The sequence below is a fragment of the Prunus avium genome, chromosome 4, assembly GCF_965620075.1.
Source record: "Prunus avium chromosome 4, drPruAviu1.hap1.1, whole genome shotgun sequence".
Taxonomy (NCBI): domain Eukaryota; kingdom Viridiplantae; phylum Streptophyta; class Magnoliopsida; order Rosales; family Rosaceae; genus Prunus; species Prunus avium.
Genome location: NC_142287.1, coordinates 33,521,933 through 33,546,595, shown reverse-complemented (window position 1 = coordinate 33,546,595; position 24,663 = coordinate 33,521,933). Strand labels below are relative to the sequence as shown.

Genomic DNA, 24,663 nt, shown 5'->3' with positions numbered 1-24,663 from the left:
CTCTTGTTGTTTCTTCACTCTTTCCCTTGTCTCTCAACCACCTAAGCTCATTTCAACAAAATCTGGTACTTGGTTTTTAGCTTTTTGTCACATCAATAGTTGGATTTTCCTAATCAAGTGCTGTTTAATCTCAACTGTTTTTATTTTATTTATTAAACTCAAATTTAAATTGAGGAAAGAAAAAAGGGAAAGTTGAAGGAAAAAAAAAAAGGCATATAAAGTCCTTGAACGTAGCCGCTAATTAGTAGGACTCTGATATACGTCATTAGAAGTCCATAAACCACTTGTCCTCGTGCAACTCCACCTCTCCTCCTCCTCCCTCTTACTTCCACAAAAAAACCACGTACCGCTCACATATCTCCTCATTAGATAACAACAAATCACAGAGAGAGAGAGAGAGAGAGAGAGAGAGAGAGAGAGAGAGAGAGAGAGAGAGAGAGAGAGAGAGAGAAAGAAGAGAGCCTGGCCATGGAAGGAGGAGGAGGAAGAGGAGGAGAGGTTGATGGGAAAGGGAAAGGAGATCAAGACAACCAAAAAGTTGCCTTCTATAAGCTCTTCATGTTTGCAGATCGATTGGACGTTGTTTTGATGATAGTTGGGTCGATATCTGCCGTAGCCAATGGACTCTCACAGCCTCTCATGACCCTTGTCTTTGGCAGTCTCATCAACACCTTTGGTGCCACAGCTCCTGCCGATATCGTCCCCACGGTTTCTAAGGTACATGCATTATTCATATATTATATATTTTTTTTGTATCGACCCAAGAACAAGAACAAGAACAAGAGCAATATTTCTTTGCGTATATAAAAGAAAATCAAGATTCTTATTGGTTTTTTCCTTTTTCTTTTTTGGGTTGTTTGCTGATCTTTTTCTTATTCTAGCATTAATTGTTGTTGTTATGGTTTTGCGGTGAGTCTTAATCATATGAAGCCAAAAAGAATGGCGACCATATACAAAATCTGAATACATTACCTAATTTGATATTCATTTCATTTTGCGAGTTGTTGTTGTTGATGGAAGCTATTGAAAACACCATATATACGTGTCAAACAAAACACAACTCATGAGCTTCCTTTATCATGCAAACACTACATCCCAATTTTGAAATTTGTCCTCCTTGTATCTTTTTTTTTTTTTTTCAGGTGTCACTAAAGTTTGTGTATTTGGCTATTGGCACTGGCATCGCAGCATTTACACGTAAGTGTGTGAATTATCTTTAATTAATTCAATGTATGCAGTTGTTTGGATTCATTAAATTTTACCATTTTGCGATGAAATATTGCAGAGGTTGCATGTTGGATGGTGACAGGAGAAAGACAAGCCACTCGAATTCGAGGCTTGTACTTGAAAACAATACTAAGGCAGGACATTGCCTTCTTTGACACTGAAGCTAACACTGGAGAGATCATTGGGAGGATGTCAGGGGACACCATTCTCATTCAAGATGCAATGGGGGAAAAGGTGCTACTTCACTTAAAGTCTTGATTTCATGTCTGAACATCCAGCAGGTTTTCTTAATAATTTGTTTATTTGTGGCAGGTGGGGAAGTTCATACAACTTCTTTCAACTTTTATTGGTGGCTTTGCGATTGCTCTTATCAAAGGGTGGCAGCTCACCCTTGTCTTGCTGGCCTGCATCCCTGCAATTGTCCTTGCGGGTGGAGCTATGTCAATGATCATTTCGAAAATGTCAACCCGCGGACAGCGTGCATATGCAGAAGCTGGCAATATAGTAGAACAAACAGTTGGATCCATTAGAACAGTAAGGCCTTGATGTTAAGTCTCTTTTAACTCACCAGAGTAAATAATTTAACTGCATTATGCATGTCTTGATTAATCTTTGATATACAAAAAAAACTATGCAAGGTTGCATCTTTCACCGGGGAGAAGAGAGCAATAGACAAATACAACAAGAAGATAAAAATTGCCTACAATACCATGGTTCAACAAGGGTTAGCCACAGGAATTGGACTTGGTACATTAATGCTTATTATCTTTTGCACTTATGGGCTTGCCGTATGGTATGGATCCAAAATGATCATAAAAAATGGATACAATGGAGGCCAAGTCATCAATGTTATATTTGCAATCATGACTGGTGGATTGTAAGTATACCATCTGCCCTGATTCAACAATACAATAGCATTATAATGTACATTGTTTAGAGTATATATGAGATTAAGCAATCTGACACGTTTGGTTCTGCTTGTTGGCATAGATCTCTGGGTCAGACACCACCATCTTTGAATGCATTTGCATCAGGGAAAGCTGCTGCATATAAAATGCTCGAGACCATCAAACGTACTCCGAAGATCGATCCCTATGATACTAGTGGAATTGTATTGGAAGATATTAAAGGTGAGGTTGAACTCAAAGACGTGGATTTCAGGTACCCTGCCAGGCCAGATGTGCAGATCTTTGCTGGGTTCACATTGCATGTTCCAAGTGGAACAACCACTGCTTTGGTTGGGCAGAGTGGAAGTGGGAAGTCAACAGTAATCGGCCTAGTAGAAAGGTTTTATGATCCAGAAGCTGGTCAAGTACTTATAGATGGTGTGGACTTGAAGAAGTTGCAGCTTAAATCGATACGGGAGAAGATTGGGCTGGTTAGTCAGGAACCTAATCTCTTTACAACGACTATAAGGGAGAACATAGCATATGGGAAGGAGAATGCAACTGAGGAGGAGATCAGAAGAGCAATTGAGCTTGCAAATGCAGCAAGGTTCATTGATAAGCTTCCGCAGGTAACCCCACTTTTTTTTATGCAGTCTTCCATGCTCATAATAAAGTTCAGGTCTATCAACCATGTGCTTTGTCTACTTTGACATTTTTCTTGTTTAGAGATTGGTGTATGTGATGGAAAATTCTGTGTTTTCTTCACAGGGTCTCGACACGATGGTAGGTGAGCATGGAACATCTCTATCCGGTGGGCAAAAACAAAGAATTGCAATTGCAAGAGCCATTTTAAAGAACCCAAGAATACTTCTGCTTGACGAAGCAACAAGCGCCCTGGATGCTGAATCCGAAAAGATTGTTCAAGATGCACTGGTGAACTTGATGTCAAATAGGACAACCATAGTTGTTGCACATCGTTTGACAACTATTAGGAATGCTGATTGCATAGCAGTGGTGCATAAAGGGAAAATTGTGGAAAAAGGTAAGGCCATGCCTGCACTATGACTTTGAATTTACACCAAAACTTGTTCCCCCAGATAACATTGTCATTGGTTTGATTATAGGGACTCATGAAGAGTTGACCAAAGATCCAGAAGGGGCTTACAGCCAACTCATTCGCCTGCAAGAAGGAGCTCATGTGAAAAATGATGCACAAACCTCTGGCATGGATGAAATCATTACCAGTTTAGATATGGATAGGACTATGCTCAGTTCTGGGAGCCGGAGATCATCAATGGGGAGATCTTTAAGCAGAGGTTCCTCAGGTAGCCGCCGTTCTTTCACTATTGGCTTTGGTATTCCTGGTCCACATAATATCCAAGAGACTGAAGTAGGAGATGAGGAGGATCATGGAAGAACTAAGGCTGATCTTGAAAAGCGTAAAAGAGTTTCCATGAGAAGGCTGGCCACCCTGAACAAACCTGAGGTTCCAGTTTTGCTGCTTGGAGCCATTGCTGCAGCAGGGCATGGAGTACTTTTCCCTGTCTTTGGCTTACTACTTTCTAAAGCCATTAAGATGTTCTACGAACCCCATAATGAGCTACGCAAGGACTCCAAAAAGTGGGCAGGAGTGTATGTAGGTATGGGTTGCATTTCTCTGGTTGTGATTCCGGTGCAGAATTTCTTCTTCGGAGTTGCAGGTGGGAAATTGGTAGAGCGGATTCGTTCCTTGACATTCGAGAAGGTTGTGTACCAGCAAATCAGCTGGTTTGACGACCCTGCAAATTCAAGGTGTGTTAAAAAAACCAGTAATTTTTATGAGCTTTTAACTATTAATATTCAAACTGAAATCTTTTGTGCTTCCAGTGGTGCCATTGGTGCAAGGTTATCTTCTGATGCTTCAACTCTCAAGAGTCTTGTTGGTGATGCCTTAGCCTTGCTTGCACAGAATATAGCAACAATCTTAGCAGGGTTGATTATAGCTTTCACAGCTAACTGGAAACTGGCTCTTATAGTTCTAGCTGTGTCTCCATTGTTGCTTTTGCAAGGAACACTTCAGACCAAATTTCTTAAAGGGTTCGGTGCAGATGCCAAGGTCAGTCTTGCCTCAAGAGTTCTTTATTTTTCCAATTACAATGTGGTGGTGAATGTACATGTAATGTTTTGAATATCTGCAGCTTATGTATGAAGAAGCCAGTCAAGTGGCAAACGATGCAATCGGTAGCATCCGAACTGTTGCATCATTTTGTTCTGAGAAGAAGGTGATGGATGCATACCAGAAGAAGTGTGATGCTCCCATGAAACAAGGAGTACGGTTAGGAGTAGTAAGTGGTGCAGGTTTTGGATTTTCGTTTTTCGCAATGTTCTGCACAAATGCGTTAGTTTTCTACGTTGGAGCTATTCTTGTGAAACATGGCCAAGCTACATTTGAACAAGTATTCAAGGTCGGATTTTAGCTGTGCTTGTTCCTTTCCTCTTGCTTTCATTGACAAGTTCTTTTGCTCCAATTCTAACAAATCGCTGCTTGCAGGTTTTTTTTGCTGTAACAATCTCAGCAATGGGGGTTTCACAGGCTACTGGCATGGCTCCTGACTCCAACAAAGCCAAGGACTCAGCTGCTTCAATATATCAAATTCTAGACAGCAAGCCTAAGATTGACTCAAGCAGCGATACGGGCATCACACTATCGACCTTAGTTGGAGAAATCGAGCTTGAACATGTCAGCTTTAAGTATCCTACACGTCCAGATGTGCAGATATTTAGAGACATTTGTTTGAAAATGCCCTCCGGAAAGGTAATTACCACCACCACTCTGTTATGGCTCTATCTTGTTTACTTCTTTGAGTTATATGCATGCTTAGCTTCGGATTCCATCTGCAGACAGTTGCTTTGGTTGGGGAGAGTGGCTGTGGGAAGTCAACAGTAATAGGCCTCATAGAGAGATTCTACGATCCTGATTCAGGTCATGTACTATTAGATGGAATGGACATCCAAAAGTTCAAGCTGAACTGGCTGAGGCAGCAGATTGGGTTGGTTGGTCAAGAACCAGTTCTCTTCAACGAATCCATTCGTGACAACATCGTTTATGGCAAGCAAGGAGATGTTACTGAGGAAGAGATCATAGTAGCCACCAAAGCAGCAAACGCACACGATTTCATATCTTCATTGCCTCAAGGCTATGACACCTCAGTAGGCGAACGAGGGGTTCAGTTATCAGGAGGGCAGAAGCAAAGAATCGCCATTGCAAGGGCCATACTCAAGGACCCCAAAATCCTTTTACTTGATGAAGCTACAAGCGCACTGGATGCAGAGTCCGAACGCATAGTACAAGAAGCACTGGACAGTGTTATAGTGAACAGAACAACCGTTGTTGTTGCACACCGCCTCACCACGATAAAAGGAGCTGACATAATTGCAGTGGTGAAGAATGGTGTGATTGCAGAGAAGGGAAGCCACGAATTTCTAATGAAGATCACTGATGGTGCTTATGCATCTTTGGTGGCACTTCATTCCAGCTCAAGTACATAAACAGAACCTGAGTAAAATCCTAGCTAGTGTTACAGACTGTGGCACACATTCAGTGGATGTCTGATTGGAGAAAGTGTTAGCTTAAGATGTTTAAGTTTTGTTTGGACGGACATGGGTGTAGTACTTGTGGAACTTCTTGTTATTTGAAAGGCTTTTAAATTTTAACGTTTTATTTTTTGTTTTAATATTTTGGCTGTTTTTATTTATTTATTATGGAAGTTACAATTGTTTAATTTTCTATTTTTATTTTCTATTTATTGTCTTAATTTTTCTGGTTTAATGTGTCTGGAGGTGACACATGTTGGATGCCTATAAAACGTCACTCCTCCTTCACATCTGATTTCTCTATTCTCCTACTTTCCATATTATTATTTTTGGGCAACGGTTCCGTGACTTAGAGATTTCTATCCGACTATGAACGTGCTCATAGCAAACCTTGAGCTTGTGTATTGGGGGTCGTTTCACCACACTAGGCTTGCTTTCTCACTCTTGACTTATTTTACTTATCTATTATTTGTTTCTTTATTTTTACTTTACTGTTAAAGTTTTATTTTATATATTATTTATATTTAAAGGTTTGAATTTGGGTTTTACGGAAAAGGAAAAAACACAATTTTAATAACAGAACTTTGTGGCACATAAATGGATGCCACTGGACAGTGTAAGCTAAAGTGTTATGTGTAATAGTATATTTGTTTAGATTTCAAATATCCATATTGGTATTCTTTTTCCATCGATCTACGACCACTGCCAACAACCGCCTTCTCTTTTAGCCATGATTTTCTTATGAAGATCAGTGATGGTGCTTATTTATGCATCCTTGGTGGCACTGGCACTTCACACGAATCCTTCAATATGAGAAGGAAGAAGAAAATGGTGACTTGTTGAAGGAGAGGATCATCCTCCTTTCTCAGTCCTTCCTCTCCCCTCACGATAGCCATTTTGTTTTGGCTCACATTTGCAATTTTTATTTAGGATGATCTGATGATCATTTTGTAGAAACAACACGAGTCAATTAAATACATATTTATATAGCATTCATGAAACATGATAAAGCACTGTGCCATGAAAATTTGAAAGATACAATATGCACACGCATGTCCTGACTACATCATGCCATGGAGGACAAACATGAACATCAAAACCCCAGCAATGACCAACAAATCCTCGCCATTTTGTGACAATAACAGAATTGTAAAAAAACAAAACTAACTACCAGATGAATGCTTGGGCAGGGCTCAGTAAACTTCAGCACCGAGATCACTGGCTGGAAGCCGCTGGCGCTTCTCCACATAGGCTGATGGAAACCATCCTCCTTTACCTTTGCACTCTCCTTCTGACCATCCTGATGGGCTCACCTGGATAATAAGTTTTTCAGAACAGTGAACAAACAAATATCAGACAAGTCAAATTTAAACAAGAAAAACCTAAGATTTGGCAATGACAGAGAAACCTCAGTGACAGAGGGAGTCCACTCATAATTTAAGAGGCATTGGTTAATCAGCTTAGAATGTGTTGCCTGAAAGAGTACAACAGCATGGTCAGATTCTCGAGGAGGTTACCTTTCGTACAACAACATAGTCACCCACTTGCAAGCTCAGTTCCTTCTCTGATGCAGCATTGAAAGAATGCGTTGCCTGAAAGAGTACAAAGATAGAAGTTCAGATTCTTAGAGGTACCTGAAATATGGCGTGTGAGGGAGCCAGTTCAAGAAAATAGCTAAAAGAGGCCTTAAATCAGAGAATTAAGGGCCTTAGGAAAAATAAAAGAAAGCCTCCAAGATTAGAAAAAGTAGTAGCATACTTCAGCCAAGAAGTACATTGTTTTCTCTGAGGAGTTCTCTTGTGGAATCACAGGAGGAGCAGACTCTTTCCGTTGTTTCTCTGAAACCATCTGACACAAAATCCAGGCCATGACATAAGTTTATATTTTTTTAACAGGAAAAAAATTTATTTTAAGACAATCCTGAGTGGAACTAACCTCAGCTTCAACCTCACCAAGAATGGCAGCCACTCTCAGATGGTAAGTCTTTTCTCCTTCAACCTTAACAAAGCTAAGCTTAATATGCGTATAACTGCAGAATTATTATGATCTTCGACACAGAAACTCATATCCTGAAAATCATGTCCATTCTTACCAGTGCAACAAGCCTCTGGAAAGTCAGTCTTTGATGCTGTGCTTCCACAGCAGCCAAAGCAGCTGAAGCTTCTATACCCAGAACTGCCATGTTTGCTTTTAATTCTTTCATCTTTGCTTCCGCTGCCTGCAGCTTTGCAACATTTTCAGGATTTGGTAGTTCTCTTACTCGCGCTTGTCTTCTGGAAACTTCTACAGCCTGTTTGTGTCTTATGGTCAATAATGAGTTTATAAGGCAAATCTTATCACACATGATGAGATAGGAATGCGTTTTACCTGAGTCTCTGCTTCTTGCCTCATTCGACTATAACGTTGAGCAAGATGGCGAGCATCTTCCAAAGGAGCACCAGCTATCATTGCTCTTAACGGATCTAAAATCTAATAACAAAGAGAATGATAAGTTGCATGCTTCATCTTAGTTCATTAATGAAGTGTGCTTATACAAATTTAATTGTATTAAAAGTTCATTTGAAGTTGCAAGCTACTCAGAAGATTCAAATGTAAGTCTATTGTACTCCACTTAGTAACATTTCAAAATATAATTCTGAAACCACACACATGTGCACTTTAAAAATATTCATGAAAGACTTCATGTCCTGGCACCACAGCACCAAATGACTACAATGCTTAGTCTTTCTTCACTTCTCCTTTAATTTTTTTTGATCAGAAACTTACATACAAATGCTTAAATGAAACCATGGTTGAGAAATAATTGCCAGAATTACAGAATACTTTTGTCATTAAAAAAAAGTTATATAAAATTGATATATGTGTGTTTGCAGATGAATCATGTATCCAGCTGTGCGATAAAGAACTAATTTCTTCCAGAATTATTTTAATAATTACAACATATGATAGAAAATATCCAATAATGTTTTCATTAGCAAAACATAAATAAAATTATACTTAGAAGTCAACCTGTGAAGATAGCAGCTTATTCCAGTCTTCTTGTTCCTTTTCCACATGCTTACGAGCATCACCATATATAGATGCACCCTTAGCTAAAATTTTATCATTTGTGTTTTCAGCACCATATCTGCTACAATCCTCAGACAACTTGGTTCCTGACTACCACAAAAAGATTACAAATAATAACTGCAACTACAAAGGCATTACATGTGTTCTATTTACTAAGTGAAGTTAGAAGCGAAATTCCTAGGTTATTCACTCCAATACACATTTCCCATTAGATAATCCAATGTCATTTTAAATGAATAATAAATTTCTACCTGCTTCAATATGCTTATACCCTATGGCTGTGAACACTTCTGCTGCCCTAACAACTTCTTTCTGAAAATCCTGGGAATAAATATGACGAAAATGATTTTAACAGATATAAGAAGTTTGGTACCAGAAAGATAGAATGAATAGAGCTTTTCAAGTTAACGTATAATGTCAAAATGGCTCTTGGTCATATCCATACCTTTCCTGCACGAGTGGACCTGTACAGTTTCTCTAGCTGTTGATGTCTCTGCATCTCAACCTCATCTATTACCATAACATCTGAGCTTTCATAACCAGTCCCACTGAACTGCTTTATTACAGCCTGAAATTCAAAAACAAAATATAAATTCACAATAACGGACACAAATGATAGTAACAAATCGATGGAAGAATATTTCTAACAAGTTCAGTAACATAAAACAGCAAGAACGGAGGCATGGAAAAACATAATGGAGTTCTACAGTATTAGCTGAATTTGCACCAAAATGAACTTCAATATTTGAAGTAAGCAATCCGAAGGTAGTATCTTCTACACTTGTATCTCAACTATCATCAAGCATGCTATAAATTACATAAAGCATGTTCCCAAAATAATCCACCACTACCAAATTCTGTCATAAAAAATGTACAGATAATTACCAAATTCAGGTCGATTTAAAAAAAAATGAATTCAACCTTCACAAATAAAGCATAAACTCTAATTACATTTGATATAGCCTGCAGCAGAGAAAACCCATTTGGTCCATTGGTTTGGTTCTATAAAGATTGCAGGCATAATTTCAAATTAAAATGAGCCAGATTTGATTAATTCAATTAACTGCTAATCATTCTTCTCTCTTCTTAGGAAACAAACTGAGCATTCAGAAATCAGCAACAGTCAGTACCACTGGAAATCACTTCAACTTTAGTAAGCTATTCATTTATTTAGCAAATCACACAAGCATAAAGCCCTTGCCGCATAACCAAACAGTGAACTTAAGAAAATAACAGTGTTCGAAAAATCGGCCTAGGCGGCCGCCTAGGCGCTAAGGAACGAAGAACAAGAGAATTATACTAAGGCAAATAAATGGGTGTTCGCAAATCACCTGTTGCTGTTTTGCGACCTGCTCTCGGAGCTTACTGGCCTGTTTTCTTAAAGCATCCATTCTTCTTCAGGCTCTGTTTCCTTGAAGAAAAGAAAAGAATTGAGATCAAACTGAAAAAGAAGACAAATTGCTACGAGATTTAACGAGCCTTTGAGTTTGAAGCTTTATGGATCTGAAACTCCGAAACCCAACCAGTGTTTTACATTTTGGTCTCTACTGGGTTGGGTTATGAAACGATACAGAGCTGACGAGCTGCTCTGTTTTTTGGGAAATGTTTGTGTGCTATTGAGGTGTATGATGTTCTTAGGTTAATGACCGTCCGATGGAATTTGATTTAAAGATCTTGATTATGGGCCTAAAACAATGGACTTACATTGGATCTTTAGTTTTTCGACCAAAAAAACATTGGATCTTTAGTCTTGTCGTAAAGTCCACCTAATTGTTTGGGCTTTTTTCTAATTTGTGCATGGATTGGAGTTAATGCAACAATGACTAATTTGAGAACTTAAATATCAATTATTATATCATATATGAACCACAAAAATGCATCTTTCCCACCTTACGTCTTAATCATGATATGGGTCTTCATAAATAAAGATAATTATCCCCTATTAATTTATAATCTATATTTATATACTCTATGATTAATATTTATATCCAATAAGTCAAAAATGTTGAAACACTTTGAGTGTGATGTGCGTGAATCAGCAATTATATATGTACCCTCACCCGCTTTAATTTTGTTAGATATTAAAGAACAAAAAAAAGCTTCTCCACATAGCTTTTGACAAGGAGCTTGTCGGTGTTTGTGGTGTTGTTTGTGAGATAAACATGATAATGGAGGGAGATTCTTTAATAAGTATTTTATGTTAAGTATTGGTTACATACTTTTAATCTTGACCGTTGGATTGCAATCATTAAACCTGTTGGTAGTCTTTTATATGCAATCCAATGGTCGAGATTAGAAGTATGTCCTGATAAGAGGAATTCCTTATTGCAAGGATGTCTAGGTTTTTTTCTCTTCAACTTAGAATCCACAAGCCTCATGTGAGATATGAGACTATAATATAGGAATTTAGTCAAAAAGAACAAACAACTACAATACCTACTTTTTTAAAATTTTGAATTGAGATGGGAGATGTATGTATGTGTTTCATTTGGCTTTTTGGTCAATCTCAATTATTCTAATTTGTTCTTTCCGTTGATATGCCTTGTTGTCATTGACAATGGAGATTAGATGGCTCCACTAGCAGTCCTCTTTGGGCAAAAGTGGCCCATTGCAAAAGAAGGTTAAGCCGATTTGTTCACTCACTTGGTTAGATCATTAGATGTCTCCACTCTATAGGCTGCATTCTTTTGCATTCTCACAAGCTTAAAGCCTATTTGTTCACTCACTTGCCTAATTTGGTTTCGACTAAGTTGTGAACTTGTTACTTTTTTCCCACTCTTAACAAACGACAATATATCTATAAATTATTTTCACAGCAGATCAACAAACTCACAATAAAACATGCTCTAAACAAATATACACCGTCATATTATTCATGAGAGTCTAATTTGAAACCTTTAACTAAATGAAGACAATTACCAATAGACTAAAGACTAATTAATAAGAGTCATAACTAACTTCTCAAGTATGCACATATTTACTTGTGGACATTGCGCTCTAAAACAGGTTCTAAATACTTAACAATACACATAAAATATGCTTAACACACACCATGGAGGGGAGAAACGCTTGTGTATAATAGGGATAACATTGTTTTGATATCCTCAGCCAATCATACTATGTCACATGTAATAACTTTTCCATTTGGCATAACGTGATTGGTCGAGATAACAAAATAATTTTATCTCCATTTCATATAAGTTTTTCTCTATAAAGGGAGTCTGCCCTAATTAGTAGGAAAAATAATCATATCAAAATTTCCAAATCACACCACATTTGAGCCAACTTTACCTCCAAGTTCCAACCATAAAATAATAATGACAGTCACAGGCTCGCAGAGAATCACATGCAGCCCAGATCCATTATTAGTATGTACATCCCTAATCCAACCAAACACCCCCAAGAAAAAGAAAGAAAAAAATTCATTAGGTCCGTCCAACAATAACACAAAATTAAACACGACACATTGGCAATTGGAATTTGGAACCCTAAATTTTAATACCAAAAAAAAAAAACATGTAAAAAATTGCACACCACACACACCCCTTTGTTCTACTTGTAGCCACATTTCCAAGAAATGACCCACCCAACCCCAAAATATTTTGGTTATTTTTCTTCCCACTCTGCACAAACATTCCAAATTTCAAAATTTTTTGAAAAATCCACATCAGGATCCCACCCTTCACAAAATGACACTTGCATTGAAATTAGGCCCTCAGACTCGGACATCTTTCTCCAATTTTTAGTACCCAAAAAAATAAACAAAGAAATTAGTTTTTTTATTTACCAAAAATAAAGAAAAACAAATAAAATTAGCCAAACCAAACACACAGAATCTTGATAAACAAAACAGAGGGAGACAGCCTCGCCTCCTTTGCACAACAATTCATTCGGAAATCCCAATAGAGGAGAAAGTTCTCATCCCCTTCCAAGTCCTTCCATTGTTACCATTTCAAGGTTTTTACTTTTTTGTTTTTGTTGTTAAATTTTGTTTTGTTTTTGAAAAACATATATCCAGTTGCCCTCACAGTCCCACATAAGACACTTTCAGAGGCAGAAGAGAATCGGGGGTGTCCTGACCAACAGGATCTACCATCTGCGAGAGACCCCATTCTTGTACATCGCCAACAAGAGGAGAGAGAGCCTATAATCATGCCATCAGGTGCTAAGAAGAGAAAAGCTGCCAAGAAAAAGAAAGAAAAGGAAACCCACAATGGCAAATCCTCAACCGACGACAATCCTCAAGGTGCTTTGTTTATTCATGCATGTCCTTTATTTTATTGCATCAATCCCACACTTACCCATATGGCACTCAATTGCTCATGCACCTTTTTCAGTGTTTCTTCTGGTTATTTTTTCAATTTGGGCTAATGGGTATTTGCTAGTTTCTTTTGTTTTGCTCTGGTTTGGTTCCATTTTTTTGATTGAATTGAGAGTCAATCTTTGGTTTTGGTTAATTTTGCCCATTTGGGTAAATGGGTATTTGCTAATGTCATTTGTCTAGCTTTGTTCTGGTTGAAACAATTGTGTTTGAGTGTTAATTACGCATCTCTCAATTCATTCTCTGTGCGTCTCTAATGTTACTTTCGGTTTTCTCTTTTCTTCGGTTAAAATTGGCTTAATGGGTTTTTGTTGAAGTCCTAGCTTGGCTTGATTTTGATTGAAACTCTTGTGATTGAATCAAACCATGTTAGGAAATAATGAAGTGACCTCCCAAGATGAGAAAGGAAGTGATGGTGGTGAGGTTGGCTCCACTGCATTTCAGGAGCATCATAACCAGCAGGATCCATTTAAGAAGAGCAATGAGGATCTGGGCGAGCGAGGCCCATCATCAGTTCGACCAGTTGTTTCTGAGGATAAGTCCGGGAAGGGAGCACCTAGTGGTGTGGAGGCTGTTCAGAAGGATGGATTGAAGAATGATGACGGTGTTAGAATTCAGAGGGAATTGAAACAGGATTCCGCAAGCAAAAATGTGATTATTGAGCATACGAAATCTGCAAAGGGATCACATAATGGGGATGATAGAAGCTCAAGCAGTAGTAGTTCAGATGACGAGTCTCGAGTTGTTGAGAGGAGGCAGGAGGAGGATTCCTATGCTTCAGTTTCAGAGGAGAAACCTCATAATGATTTGGTAAGGTCAATTGATTCTTCACCACCAGAAGTGATTCAGACTACTGAAGGTGCACCAGCTGTGAAGAATACAAGTTCAGTTACAGAGAGTACACCGGTTGAAAGTTCAGTGTTCTGCAATGATGTAGTAAAAACGGGATTGGAGAATGGTGCAGAAAAATTGTTGCCTACTGGAACTCCTGTAACTTTGACAGATCCTGTATCAAAAAAAATTGAGAATAGAACATCTCCGTTACTGAATGAGACTGCTAAGGCGTCTTCAAGTACGGTGGAATCTGTTTCTAGAGAAAATGAGAGTAAAGTATTGCCATCATTAGGTACTTCTCGGGCTCAAGTTAGTAATGATGCTGAATCCAGCAAAAATCCTGATAGTCCAGAATATTCTGAAAAGCAGGTATTGCCTGCATATTCTTTTCTTCATTGAAAGTTTGATGTAAGATCTCCTTTTGCTTTGATAATTGAATGCAATTTCTTCGATGGAATTTATGCAGCCTCTGGTAGCTCCGGCCCCACCAGTTCCACGAAAAACATCTTGGTTTAGCTGCTGTGGAATTCTGGAAGTGATAACAGGCTCCAGTAGATAAGTTCAGGTTGGGATTTTTCTACCTTTTATTTATGGATATATATATTTTTTTTTCTCAAGTTTTGCTTTATTACTTACTGCTCAAAATGTAATTTTTCCCCATGTGTATATAGAGCAGACTGGGTCACTAGGGAAGTGAGAGTCTTTAGGATGTTACAGGGATGTCATAATTGTTTTGTGTTATAACTGTTAATTGTGTTTCAGAAATTTTGAATTCTTGATCTTTTCCAACTAAGGTCTTGTAGGTGTCTGATTTATGCTTGTGTAGATAGCAGTTTTAGTGAAAAATAGTAGCTAAGGAATGAAATTGTTAAGATTCTTTGTCCTGAAATTCCTCAGTTACTATTTTCTCATGGAAGGTTTTTATTTGGTTATTATATTGCCTATGAAATGTAAATAGGGGATGGAGGATTGTGTTTGATGTGTTGTATAATGTGTTTATTTTACTGAATTTATAAGGAACTTTACTTACAAATCTAGTTGAAATGTCACACTACAGGTGTTGAGCAGCAAAGCAGAGAGAAGAAGAGTAGGGATATAACAGTACTTTGGGTCATAATTTTTGGTTTTTGGTTTAAAAGAGGAGAAATTGTTGAGGCTTCTTCATAAGAGGGACTTATTCAGTACTTAAGGTTTTAACCTGGCCTCACAGAGAAGGAATTGGTATTGGATAGATATATGAAATACAAGAGTTCTAGGAGTCATATCTTGACATCCACATTCCCCTATTCCTAGAGTTAAAAGACCTATCTTGTGTTAAGGTTCTGCTAAAGTTTGTTTAATCTCCCTTGACTTTAGACTGTTCATGGATTGTAAATGCTTGGTAGAGATTGTACTAGAAATTAAAAGTAACAGGGTATCATATTTTGCTCTTTGAGGAGCCCATTTTTTCTGCTTCTACTTTTCTTTTATCTTTAAGGACCTATACTCATCTTTAGATTCAATCTTACTGCACACTGCCAGAATTGAGATACGTGCGTTGCCTTCCTACTTAACAATTTTATATGGACTTGACTGATGCTACAGTTTAAGTTTTTAGTACCTTTCAAACTGAATGTTGGTTGATTTTTGTAGGTTTTGTCTGATGCAGAACGAAGCATGAAGGGTTTCAGTGGGACTCTTTAAGCTTGTGAAAGTGAAGACTCTTCAGAGAGTTTTATGATATTTTGATATTAGAACTTTATAAATTTTCCCTAAAGAATAATGGGCAAGAGGCCTGATTAGATTTGTGGTGATAGTGTCAGGAATGGTAGGCGGCTGTATATCTCCTGCTTTTACAACCTTTCTTTCTTGTTAATTTTGCAGAATAGTTTTCTATGTCGATTTTAGTTCCTTTTTTGCATTGGTAGGCCAATGGTGTGACATAAATTTGCAAAAACTTTTTTAATATCGAACTTCACTTGAATGTTGTGATGGATCTGGCTTTTTCTTATACATAATAAGAAAATTTCTGCCAGGTTATAATGCAGCCTCCTTTATATATAACCTCATGGTGGAACTGTTTGATGTATGAATTTTCTCTTCAACAAATTTGTGTTGCTTATTTGGCATGTTGAGCTCTTGTAGTCATTAGGTTTTCGTCGGCAATTAGACACTTATGTGCATCCATTTCTGGTTTAGTTATCTTATCGATTGGAGTTGAAAAATGTTCTCTTTACCCCTTAGATTGATTCGGTGCATATGGCTTGCGTTTGCTTCATAGAAAAAAACTGCTAAACGATCATGTATTTTTTTGGGGTACCATTTATTATTGCTATATAAATCGAATACAAATCAATCAAATCGTATCACACTATTGACACCATACCGTGGGCAGGTTTATACAAAGTATAAAATCGGGGTGAAAAGAAAAGAAAATTAAACAAAACAATGCACACAGACAGCACACATGCACAAAAGTCATTTAACTCTTCCAAGTTCATCTCCTTGGTACAGCACTATGAATGGCTGCTATATACAGAAGCTGCGTAGCTGAAAGGATGATCAAGAATGCCTCCATTGTTCTCTGCACGAAACAGAGCAAGTGTGTTTCAATATAAATCTCTGGAAGATTAAGGTTTTAAGAGAAAATAATTTCTTTTTATCTTACCAGACGGGCATTTCTGATACGAAGCTCAATCTCCTTGCAAGCAAAGCTGCACAAATTAGGTACACGGTTAGCTTACTACAAAGCAAAAATAGTTCAAAGAATGGTATACATCTGCTATTATGGGTGGCAAATCAAGTACCCCATGGCAAGGAGAGTGAGGGTCCAGGCAACAGTAGCAGCTGCGGCTGCAGATGGCAAGCTATCAGCTGTCCAAGATCGAATATGGTTGATTCCGGAAATGGCTGAAGCAGCACCAACAACTCCGGCGAGCAAAGCGAATGTTACAAAGAACCCGGTTGCAGCATTTCCCATTGGGAAGTAAATGGGTGAGAAATGTGCTGGGAGATCAAAACCAGGACCTGCAAAGCCTCACTCAGAATTAGGAAATGGAGAGTGCATGTGATGTCAAGTCTAAACTAGAGAGAGAGAGAGAGAGAGAGAGAGGTTTACCAATAATGAATCCATGGTCAATAGCTCTGTTCATGGCCCAGCCTCCAATGCCCAACACAATGACATACATGCAGAAATTGAGAAGCAAAAGCAGGCCAGCAACAGACTTTAACTGCTGGTTGGCCATTTCTGTAAGATCAAAAGCTGCTAGATGAACCCAAAAGTGAGAAAAGGGTTGTTGTACCTGTTACATGTGTTAAGCACAAGAAATGGTCTTAGCTTATATATAAGCAATTGGCCATGGCATGAAGGTTTTGGTTCTTTTCTTGCCAAGGCTGCTGGTTCCAAAGGGCTTTGTGGGGTTGTAAAGGAGATGGATGCTTCATAGACAAGGCAAACCAAGCAAGAAATGCCAAGATTCTTACTTGCCTCACATTTTTAAGTCTTCTTTTTGGTGGTACATTCTTCTTCTAAGCTTTGTGCTATAAAAATTGTTCCAAAGATATCAAAAAAGTAATGTTCTTTGTCAGATGGGCACACATGAAACGCTGCGTTTCAGCCTTGATGTTCTAAAACCACCCCGCCGTTCTCTCTTCGGTTTATTTTGTTTTTCCTATATTCGGTTACGGATTAACGGTCATGCTGAGAGTTCCCGCCATTTTTCAAAACATTGGAATCTCACACTTTCCAATTTCACTCTCTGATTTCCACAAAAACCTTGCAAGCTTCTCCAAATGCTTGGTGTGTTTGATGAATTACACCAAATTGACCACCCCATCTTACAAGTCACTGCTCTCTGATCACTTAAGGAACCAAAAACTCAACGAAGCTCGTCTAGTTTTCAATGAAATCCCTTTTCCGAGTGTCAGTTTGTACACCATGATGATTACGGGCTATTCGAGACAACATAGGCTTGATGATGCTCTGAAACTGTTCTACGAAATGCCTGTGAAAGATACAGTGTGTTGGAATTCAATGATGAAAGGGTGTTTGGATTGTGGGGATTTAAGTAAGGCTAAGGAGCTTTTTGATGGAATGCCTGGAAAGAGTGTGGTTTCTTGGACGACGATTATGAATGGGTTCTTGCAGTTTGGTGAAGTTCAGATGGCAGAGCGCTTGTTCCGCGAGATGCCTGTGAGGGATGTTGCTGTGTGGAATTCAATGGTTCATGGATACTTCAGTAATGGACGAGTGGAAGATGCGAAAAACTTGTTTAAGCTAATGCCTTGTAAGAATGTGATTTCGTGGACTTCGATGATTGCTGGGCTTGACCAGAATGGGAGGACGGATGAAGCTTTGCTACTATTTTGGGAGATGATGGGTTCTGGTGTGCAGCCGACTTTGACCACATTTGTGTCTGTGGTGACAGCTTGTGCAAATTTGTTGCGTTTACATTTAGGTGTTCAGATTCATGGTCAGATTGTCAAGTTAGGGTACTGCTTTGACGAGTTTGTAGCTGCTTCACTTATAACACTCTATGCGAACTGCAAGCAAATGGAGAATTCTTACAAGGTTTTCAAGGAGAGTTTACATAAAAATGTGGTAGTATGGACAGCTCTTTTAACAGGATATGGTTTGAATTGTCAACACGAAGAAGCGTTAAAGGTTTTCAGGGACATGATGAAATTGGGTGCCCTTCCAAATCAGTCTTCTTTCACTAGTGCTTTGAATTCCTGTTGTGGATTAGAAGATCTTGATAGGGGCAAGGAGATTCATACAACAGCTATTAAGCTAGGTTTTGAAAATGATGTCTTTGTCGGCAATTCTCTTATTGTCTTGCATACCAAATGTGGAAATATAAGTGATGGAGTTGCTATATTTAAGAGAATTGGTGACAAGAATATTGTATCATGGAACTCAACGATAGTTGGATGTGCACAACATGGTTGTGGCATGTGGGCTTTGACTCTCTTTAACCAAATGATACGTGCAGGTGTCAATCCAGATGAAATTACATTCACAGGGTTGCTTTCTGCATGTAGCCATTCTGGGATGTTGCAGAAAGCAAGACGCTTTTTCGAGTTTTTCTCACAGCATAAGTCTGTTGAGGTGAAACTTGAGCACTATGCATGTATGGTGGATGTCTTAGGACGATGTGGTAAGTTGGAGGAAGCAGAGGAGCTGATAAGAAACATGCCTGTGCAAGCCAATAAGATGGTGTGGCTAACTCTACTTAGTGCTTGTCAGATGCATTCCAATTTGGATGTGGCTGAAAGAGCTGCAAAAAGCATTGACAATTTAGAACCGGACTGTAGTGATGCTTTTGTTATGCTATCTAATTTATACGCTTCCGCAAATAGATGGATTGATGTCACCAGAATTCGAGAGAAGATGAAACATAGTGGAACTGTAAAACAACCTGGTTCCAGCTGGGTTACTTTGAAGGACTGAGGCATGAATTTCTTTCTGGAGATAGGTTGAAGCTACTTAGCGAGCAAATTCATCAAAAACTGGATTGGTTACAAGGCAAATCGAAGAAACTTGGTTTATGTTCCTGATCAACAGTTTGCATTTGAGGATGTTGAGGCTGAACAAAAGGAAGAGATGTTGTCTTACAGCAGAAAGAGACTAGGATCTATGAAAGGAGATCAAAAATGGTTTGAGTGGGTTTTGGCAGACCAGTTGAGCTAGTGAAGATTTTAACCAAAGATACTTGGATGAAAAGACTGCCACTTGTGCATTCAAACAATTTTCTTTACCTAACCATTTTTGCATGTTTTGCATCTCTAATATTGCAGAGAGTAATTTCAGCCCATAGAGGATGCTGTAATGTAATGAGTTTAGGTCCTTAAGAACTGTCACAGAAGTTTTACAGTCATAAAACATGTCGTTCTGTGGTGTCCATTAAAGACCAGGTGATCCCATATAGCATGTTCAAATGATGTACTGATGTACACCATCTTCAAGCATAAAGGAGTCAAAGATTGTTGTTTTTTTTTTTTAGGTGGATTGGGGTGAGAGGGTGATCCAAGGTCAAAGAGGAGATTGAGTTTGAACTGTTAGTGGCTTCACAAGAATTTATGTGATTTGACGAAATTGCTATCTAGCAAAAAGTTGCTTTATTTGGATGAAGGAATTTTCAAATAATGAACTTGGATTTTACAAAAATAATAGATTTTCTGAAGAAAAAAAGACTAGAAAATATTAAATTGAATGAATTTGAAATAATTATATGACAAAAGTTTGATAAGAAAAATTTGAGCTCACGATTTCAGTTTGTAGCTTTGTGAAATGGGAATCAAATATTTGGGTTGTACATATATTTAAAGAGTATAGCCGTGTGGCGATAATGTTTTTTATTTATTTCCTACCTTAGGGGGTTTGTTTTATGTATGTGATGTCTAGGGTTTATGATTGTACGTACACATGGAAAAAACTATATTTTTTCGCTTCGAGTCTAGGGAAGTGCATGCAGTGTAGAAATTTTATGGCTACTTTAGGTTTTTTGTTTAAGCTGCTAGAACTACCGTATTTTGTTTCTTATTTAATTCTCTAGTTCTTAGACTTGTCATAATTAACCTAAACCATCTTTTTTCACAACAATGTTCGAGTATAACCAATTTTAAGACTTGGACTTGGAGGTATATGCCTCCATGGGCACTGTTGTGGTGTTAGATGTGAATTTTCATTTACATGCTCTTGCAACCATAACTGTTGTGGTGTTTGACAGTAGACAAAAAGAAACAAAACTCTGCTCAAACGAACTCAGGTATAACTTTCTCTCTCATAGAGGAAGTCTACACACCAAATTGGCAGCAAAAACAGAAGCAAATCTGGCAATGCATCACACCAAAAACAAAATAAGAGGACGCTTAAGAATACAAGACACAAGCAAATCTGGCGATGCACCCATTTGTGAATCGTGAATTAAGCCCGCCTAGCCACTAGGCGGGTCCTCCCTTCTTTTTTAGTAATAAATAGTATAGCCGGGCGGCTGTACTCGTAGTAAATAAAAAAAAGGACCCACCATGACAAATGTGGACCTAAGTCCAATTCATTATACACTGCTGGGGTTCCCCAGAATTACAGAACAGCCCAAGTGAAGGCCCACTTAGACCTCGCGTTATTATGTACCTGCACTGAGTCCCCAGCCGACGTCGTATGGTTAAATTTCGAAAAATCGGCCTAGGCGCTAGGCGGCCCCTTTTTAAAAAAATAAAAAATAAAAAATCTCCCTCCGTATCGTTGGAAACAACTTGTCCGACTCCCACCGAACTAGTCGTTGGTTTGTCGACGGCATCAAACAGTCTAACGACGGTGTTTTGATGCGTCTTCTAACCCAAACCCAAAATGAATTCGTCGTCGTCGTCGTCATGAATGTGATATTTCTTTCTAGTCTCTGGGTCTTTTTCTGATTCTTGATTATATGCAATGTGGAATTTCAGCATCATTGCCGGAGGTGTGGGGGCTTGTTTTGCAACAGCTGCACCCAGCAAAGAATGTTTTTTACGCGGGCAAGGTGATTCGCCTGTGCGCACGGCGATACTGGTGTTTTTTTTTAAAATTAATTTTATAGCCGCGCGGCTATACTTGTAATTTTTTTTAGCCACTTAAACGTCCCCCCTTCTTTATGATGAATAGTATAGCCGCCCGGCTATACTCTTTTAATATATACTGATATTCTTTTTTTATTTCCCTTTTTTATTTTTCACTTCTCCAGAATTACTATCCCTATAAAGAATTTAGCATTTTCCCGTTTGATTCATATTATACACAAACATATGTGTATGTATTTTCCCTCAACCCGAAACTTCCATTTTCCATACACATCTTCAAGACTTTATGAATGCATGTTTTTTAAACAGCAAACATTATTCAGAAATTTCTAAGTCTTCTTTAAATAATTCTGTTTTAGCGGGAGTTTAACTCCCTCAAATTATTTTCATAATGTCCCAGCATAAGGACCTTCTGGGTCAAGGCGTGGCATTTCCATGAGAAAATTCATGTATTATACACATAATTTTCATATATTATTGAATAAAAGTAGACCACTAAATTTAAAAATTGCTAGGGCACCCTTTTTTTCAATAAATAGTAACGGTAGAATTTCCGATCTCAGTATTGAAATGTTGATGAACAGACCAGGTATGAGCACAAAATGATATTAGAACAAAAATGTAACACCTTGTTCATTTGCTAACTGTTGACAATCAAGAGAAAAAATCCGATCTCAGTATTGAAATGATGGTTACAACTCATTATAATGCCAAAAGAATAACGCTCACTACAAAAACATAGCTCAGAGCCGAGCTCATTCATCCTCCTGGCTGCGTAGCCTGGCCAGCTTGTTGGTAACAACAACATCAAGCTGGGCGGCTCTCTCAACAATTTCTTTCCTCTTCCTCGTGGACACATTGTGTGCAATCTCCGCGCAGTAGGTCCTGATTAAGATAAGATGGCAAAAAGAATACAAAATTAGACATGAGATGTGAAACACTAACTCAGACCATAAGGAAAAAAAAGAACAGGGCTCAGTTTACCTGTTGTGCATCATCAACAGTTCAAGGTCCTTCGCGTTGTGCACAACAAACTTCTTGAAATGATTAGGAAGATAATGGCGAGTCTTCTTGTCAGAGCCATAACCAATGTTGGGCATCAAAGTGCATCCCTTGAACTTTCTTCTTACACGAGAATCAATACCCTTTGGTCTCCTCCAATTGGTCTGTCAACGAAACACATGATGAAACAAAATTACTCAAAGCAATTACAACCAAGGAAATGAAAAGGACCGACTAATAAACTTCGTAGGACAAAGTGGATGTTTGCAGGGTTATAGTAACAGAAAGCTGATGAGTAACGAAGCTAACTGTGTCGCAAGACCTGTAAAGCTTTTATATATGCCCTGTTTAACGAAATGTCCAGCCACAAATATAAATCTGGACATCAGATACCATGGGCAATGACACCAAAAAAAAAAAAATACAACAGACAAAAAGGAAGAGCAATCACAACTGTGACTAAAACAAAATGTACAAACTGCAATCTCAGTCGAAAGATGGTGATTTTAACTTAATAATCACAAGATGTCATAAACGTTAAATATTTTACATCATAGATTGCAGGATTACTCTTAAAACAAGAAACAAAAGCAGAGACATTAATCATAAGAAAACAAAAGGAACTATTAAAGTAGTAATAGAAAATGGGGTGTGCAACATAGATCAGATGGTAGTGCATGTAAATATTCATCATTCAAAAGCAGAATAGATGGGTACAAATCATCACTTCTTGTTGCATATCCCCAAACAATAAAAACCTTTTGTTTTAACATGGAGAACAATAAATGTTCAGGATACAGAGAAAACAAGACTGGGATCAAAACTTTCAGAGTGGCAAAATCAAAACTTTCATTGCTACACCAGATCAGATAGTCGATCACTAATTCACCCTATTGCATCTTAAGATGCAAGTAAGACAGGGCATAGAAGTTATCCTCATATCCATCAAAACCAAATTTTAAAAAAATGAAATTGCCAATAAAAACTGCTTTTACACTAAAATAAAGGGCAACAAATTAATTCGTGATAGATATATTGCAATGGAATCAGATATGAATACGTCCATCACCATCTTGCATCTGTTGATGCAAGTAAGACTGGGGCGACAACAGTATCATCATTTTCACCACATAACTCAACACGAACAGAAAACAAAATGAAATAAAAGGAAGGAAAATGAACACGAAGGTTGTAGAACTGGAAGCTGATAAATGTGAAGGCTTTATACCTTGACGGAGACCTTGCGGTCGCTTTGGGGCCTTTTGAACTGCTTGACCCTCTTCTTCACGATAGCCTTATTCAGCAGCGGCACCGCCATTTGCACTTACCTCCTGCAATAATTTTTAACCAAGAAAGAAGATTGAACTGCATTAGCTAAAACCAATCGTAATAATTAAAACGAATAGAACAGATCTGAAACCCTAGGCTAGAGAGGCGGAGAGAAAGAGATAGACGCTCACAGTGAAGTTTAGGGTTTTTGCTGAGCCGCCGAGCTCCAGTTTCTACTGGCGCCTCTGCTTTTATAAGCAAGTGCGAGCTTTCGGGGTACTAGGGTTTTGTCATTTGGGGTAGTCTAGAATTGGGTCTGTTTGGTTACTGGCTTAACATAACCCCGTTTAAAAGAGCTGGGCTTCCCACCAAAAGAAAGAAGAGCTGGGCTTGAAAGGGCCCACTAATAAATTTCCATTTTCGACTTCGCAAACTAGACATAGCCAACTGTCGTGGAGGAGTAATCAATTTCTCTCTGGGCACCCTTATTTCTCCTTCTTTGGACACCCAATTGGATCATATATTTCCAAGAACGCCATTCATTTTACTCACTGAAACTAGTTTTTTCTTTGGACACCCTTTTCCATTATTCACTTTCTACTCAACATTGAAATCTAAAATAAGAGTAGATAGTATGATCTAATCGTTATGTATGATTATTATCAGGAAAAAAAATGTAAGATTTTTGCACCATTTATTTCAGTTTATGGTTTTGAGATTTTTTTGATTTGCAACATATATGGGGAACTAAAGTCTCGCAACTCATAAGCATACCATTGTTGTTGACTCCACAATAAAAGTTCGTTACTTGTTCCTTTTTTTTTTTTTTTTTTTTTGTAAGGACATTTTTTAGTAAGAGGGGCGATAATAATACTAAACTCACACACATTACACGATGCTAGAACTCGAACCCAAGATCTTTCCTGAAGGACCTTCATTACTTCTTCT

At 38.2% G+C, this 24,663-nt stretch overlaps 6 protein-coding genes and 4 non-coding genes across 11 annotated transcripts; 3 read left to right on the top strand and 7 right to left on the bottom strand.

The window, feature by feature from the left end:
- The first annotated feature begins 234 nt into the window (after nt 1-234).
- On the top strand, nt 235-5,895 carry ABCB9 (P-glycoprotein 9). Its single transcript, XM_021969985.2, has 12 exons — nt 235-717; nt 1,143-1,197; nt 1,286-1,461; nt 1,540-1,761; nt 1,866-2,104; nt 2,218-2,743; nt 2,883-3,156; nt 3,239-3,905; nt 3,981-4,209; nt 4,292-4,558; nt 4,645-4,908; nt 4,995-5,895. Exons 1-12 carry the CDS (start codon nt 469-471, stop codon nt 5,640-5,642), a joined length of 3,816 nt encoding a protein of 1,271 aa, XP_021825677.2. The 5' UTR covers nt 235-468; the 3' UTR covers nt 5,643-5,895.
- Nucleotides 5,896-6,653: 758 nt separating this feature from the next.
- LOC110766623 (SH3 domain-containing protein) lies at nt 6,654-10,327 on the bottom strand. Its single transcript, XM_021969990.2, has 10 exons — nt 10,088-10,327; nt 9,202-9,324; nt 9,008-9,077; nt 8,697-8,842; nt 8,055-8,156; nt 7,780-7,977; nt 7,623-7,685; nt 7,446-7,535; nt 7,205-7,279; nt 6,654-7,000 (listed from the first exon to the last, which is right to left on the bottom strand). The coding sequence occupies exons 1-10, from the start codon at nt 10,145-10,147 to the stop codon at nt 6,881-6,883; spliced, it is 1,047 nt and encodes a 348-aa protein (XP_021825682.1). The 5' UTR covers nt 10,148-10,327; the 3' UTR covers nt 6,654-6,880.
- Nucleotides 10,328-12,565: 2,238 nt separating this feature from the next.
- On the top strand, nt 12,566-15,786 carry LOC110766608 (suppressor). Of its 2 annotated transcripts, XM_021969968.2 has the most exons (5): nt 12,566-12,713; nt 12,808-13,002; nt 13,451-14,280; nt 14,378-14,476; nt 15,544-15,786. In XM_021969968.2, exons 2-4 carry the CDS (start codon nt 12,909-12,911, stop codon nt 14,468-14,470), a joined length of 1,017 nt encoding a protein of 338 aa, XP_021825660.1. In that variant the 5' UTR covers nt 12,566-12,713; nt 12,808-12,908; the 3' UTR covers nt 14,471-14,476; nt 15,544-15,786. The 2 variants fall into 2 exon arrangements, with proteins under 2 accessions (XP_021825660.1, XP_088108765.1); XM_088252639.1 differs by lacking the exon at nt 15,544-15,786 and adding an exon at nt 14,969-15,461 and having other exon boundaries at nt 12,579-13,002.
- A 408-nt stretch (nt 15,787-16,194) lies between these two features.
- LOC110766619 (membrane protein PM19L-like) lies at nt 16,195-17,220 on the bottom strand. Its single transcript, XM_021969982.2, has 4 exons — nt 17,009-17,220; nt 16,698-16,917; nt 16,559-16,604; nt 16,195-16,474 (listed from the first exon to the last, which is right to left on the bottom strand). Exons 1-4 carry the CDS (start codon nt 17,133-17,135, stop codon nt 16,388-16,390), a joined length of 480 nt encoding a protein of 159 aa, XP_021825674.1. The 5' UTR covers nt 17,136-17,220; the 3' UTR covers nt 16,195-16,387.
- Nucleotides 17,213-19,996, top strand: LOC110766617 (Pentatricopeptide repeat (PPR) superfamily protein). Its single transcript, XM_021969979.2, is given in 3 exon segments — nt 17,213-19,328; nt 19,331-19,434; nt 19,436-19,996. Coding segments are annotated over 3 exon segments (1,989 nt in total). The 5' UTR covers nt 17,213-17,587; the 3' UTR covers nt 19,580-19,996.
- Nucleotides 19,997-22,036: 2,040 nt separating this feature from the next.
- On the bottom strand, nt 22,037-24,028 carry LOC110766631 (Ribosomal protein L32e). The gene is made up of 4 exons (XM_021969997.2): nt 23,907-24,028; nt 23,675-23,777; nt 22,429-22,610; nt 22,037-22,329 (listed from the first exon to the last, which is right to left on the bottom strand). The coding sequence occupies exons 2-4, from the start codon at nt 23,762-23,764 to the stop codon at nt 22,200-22,202; spliced, it is 402 nt and encodes a 133-aa protein (XP_021825689.1). The 5' UTR covers nt 23,765-23,777; nt 23,907-24,028; the 3' UTR covers nt 22,037-22,199.
- Nucleotides 22,705-22,850, bottom strand: LOC148295276 (small nucleolar RNA F1/F2/snoR5a). Its single transcript, XR_015835596.1, has one exon. It is a non-coding gene; the product is annotated as a small nucleolar RNA F1/F2/snoR5a (small nucleolar RNA).
- Nucleotides 22,926-23,009, bottom strand: LOC148295275 (small nucleolar RNA Z196/R39/R59 family). The gene has a single exon (XR_015835599.1). It is a non-coding gene; the product is annotated as a small nucleolar RNA Z196/R39/R59 family (small nucleolar RNA).
- LOC148295274 (small nucleolar RNA Z195/SNORD33/SNORD32 family) lies at nt 23,104-23,179 on the bottom strand. The gene has a single exon (XR_015835597.1). It is a non-coding gene; the product is annotated as a small nucleolar RNA Z195/SNORD33/SNORD32 family (small nucleolar RNA).
- Nucleotides 23,490-23,571, bottom strand: LOC148295273 (small nucleolar RNA U31b). The gene has a single exon (XR_015835601.1). It is a non-coding gene; the product is annotated as a small nucleolar RNA U31b (small nucleolar RNA).
- Nucleotides 24,029-24,663: the final 635 nt, after the last annotated feature.

Bases quoted from the DNA above. Each gene is read 5' to 3' on its own strand.
- LOC110766623 (XM_021969990.2), bottom strand. From the start codon at position 10,147: ATGGATGCTTTAAGAAAACAGGCCAGTAAGCTCCGAGAGCAGGTCGCA. The intron at 8,157-8,696 runs GTTGACTTCTAA...CTTTGTTATTAG, and splicing joins ATAAGCTGCTATCTTCACAG to ATTTTAGATCCGTTAAGAGC. The intron at 7,536-7,622 runs GTTAGTTCCACT...ATTTTGTGTCAG, and splicing joins TTGGTGAGGTTGAAGCTGAG to ATGGTTTCAGAGAAACAACG.
- LOC110766619 (XM_021969982.2), bottom strand. From the start codon at position 17,135: ATGGCCAACCAGCAGTTAAAGTCTGTTGCTGGCCTGCTTTTGCTTCTC. The intron at 16,605-16,697 runs GTACTTGATTTG...TAATTTGTGCAG, and splicing joins CTCACTCTCCTTGCCATGGG to CTTTGCTTGCAAGGAGATTG. The intron at 16,475-16,558 runs GTAAGATAAAAA...TGTTTCGTGCAG, and splicing joins GTATCAGAAATGCCCGTCTG to AGAACAATGGAGGCATTCTT.
- LOC110766631 (XM_021969997.2), bottom strand. From the start codon at position 23,764: ATGGCGGTGCCGCTGCTGAATAAGGCTATCGTGAAGAAGAGGGTCAAG. The intron at 22,611-23,674 runs GTATAAAGCCTT...TTTCGTTGACAG, and splicing joins ACCGCAAGGTCTCCGTCAAG to ACCAATTGGAGGAGACCAAA. The intron at 22,330-22,428 runs GTAAACTGAGCC...TATCTTAATCAG, and splicing joins CTGTTGATGATGCACAACAG to GACCTACTGCGCGGAGATTG.
- ABCB9 (XM_021969985.2), top strand. From the start codon at position 469: ATGGAAGGAGGAGGAGGAAGAGGAGGAGAGGTTGATGGGAAAGGGAAA. The intron at 1,762-1,865 runs GTAAGGCCTTGA...AAACTATGCAAG, and splicing joins CAGTTGGATCCATTAGAACA to GTTGCATCTTTCACCGGGGA. The intron at 4,909-4,994 runs GTAATTACCACC...TTCCATCTGCAG, and splicing joins TGAAAATGCCCTCCGGAAAG to ACAGTTGCTTTGGTTGGGGA.
- LOC110766608 (XM_021969968.2), top strand. From the start codon at position 12,909: ATGCCATCAGGTGCTAAGAAGAGAAAAGCTGCCAAGAAAAAGAAAGAA. The intron at 13,003-13,450 runs GTGCTTTGTTTA...AAACCATGTTAG, and splicing joins AACCGACGACAATCCTCAAG to GAAATAATGAAGTGACCTCC. The intron at 14,281-14,377 runs GTATTGCCTGCA...GAATTTATGCAG, and splicing joins CAGAATATTCTGAAAAGCAG to CCTCTGGTAGCTCCGGCCCC.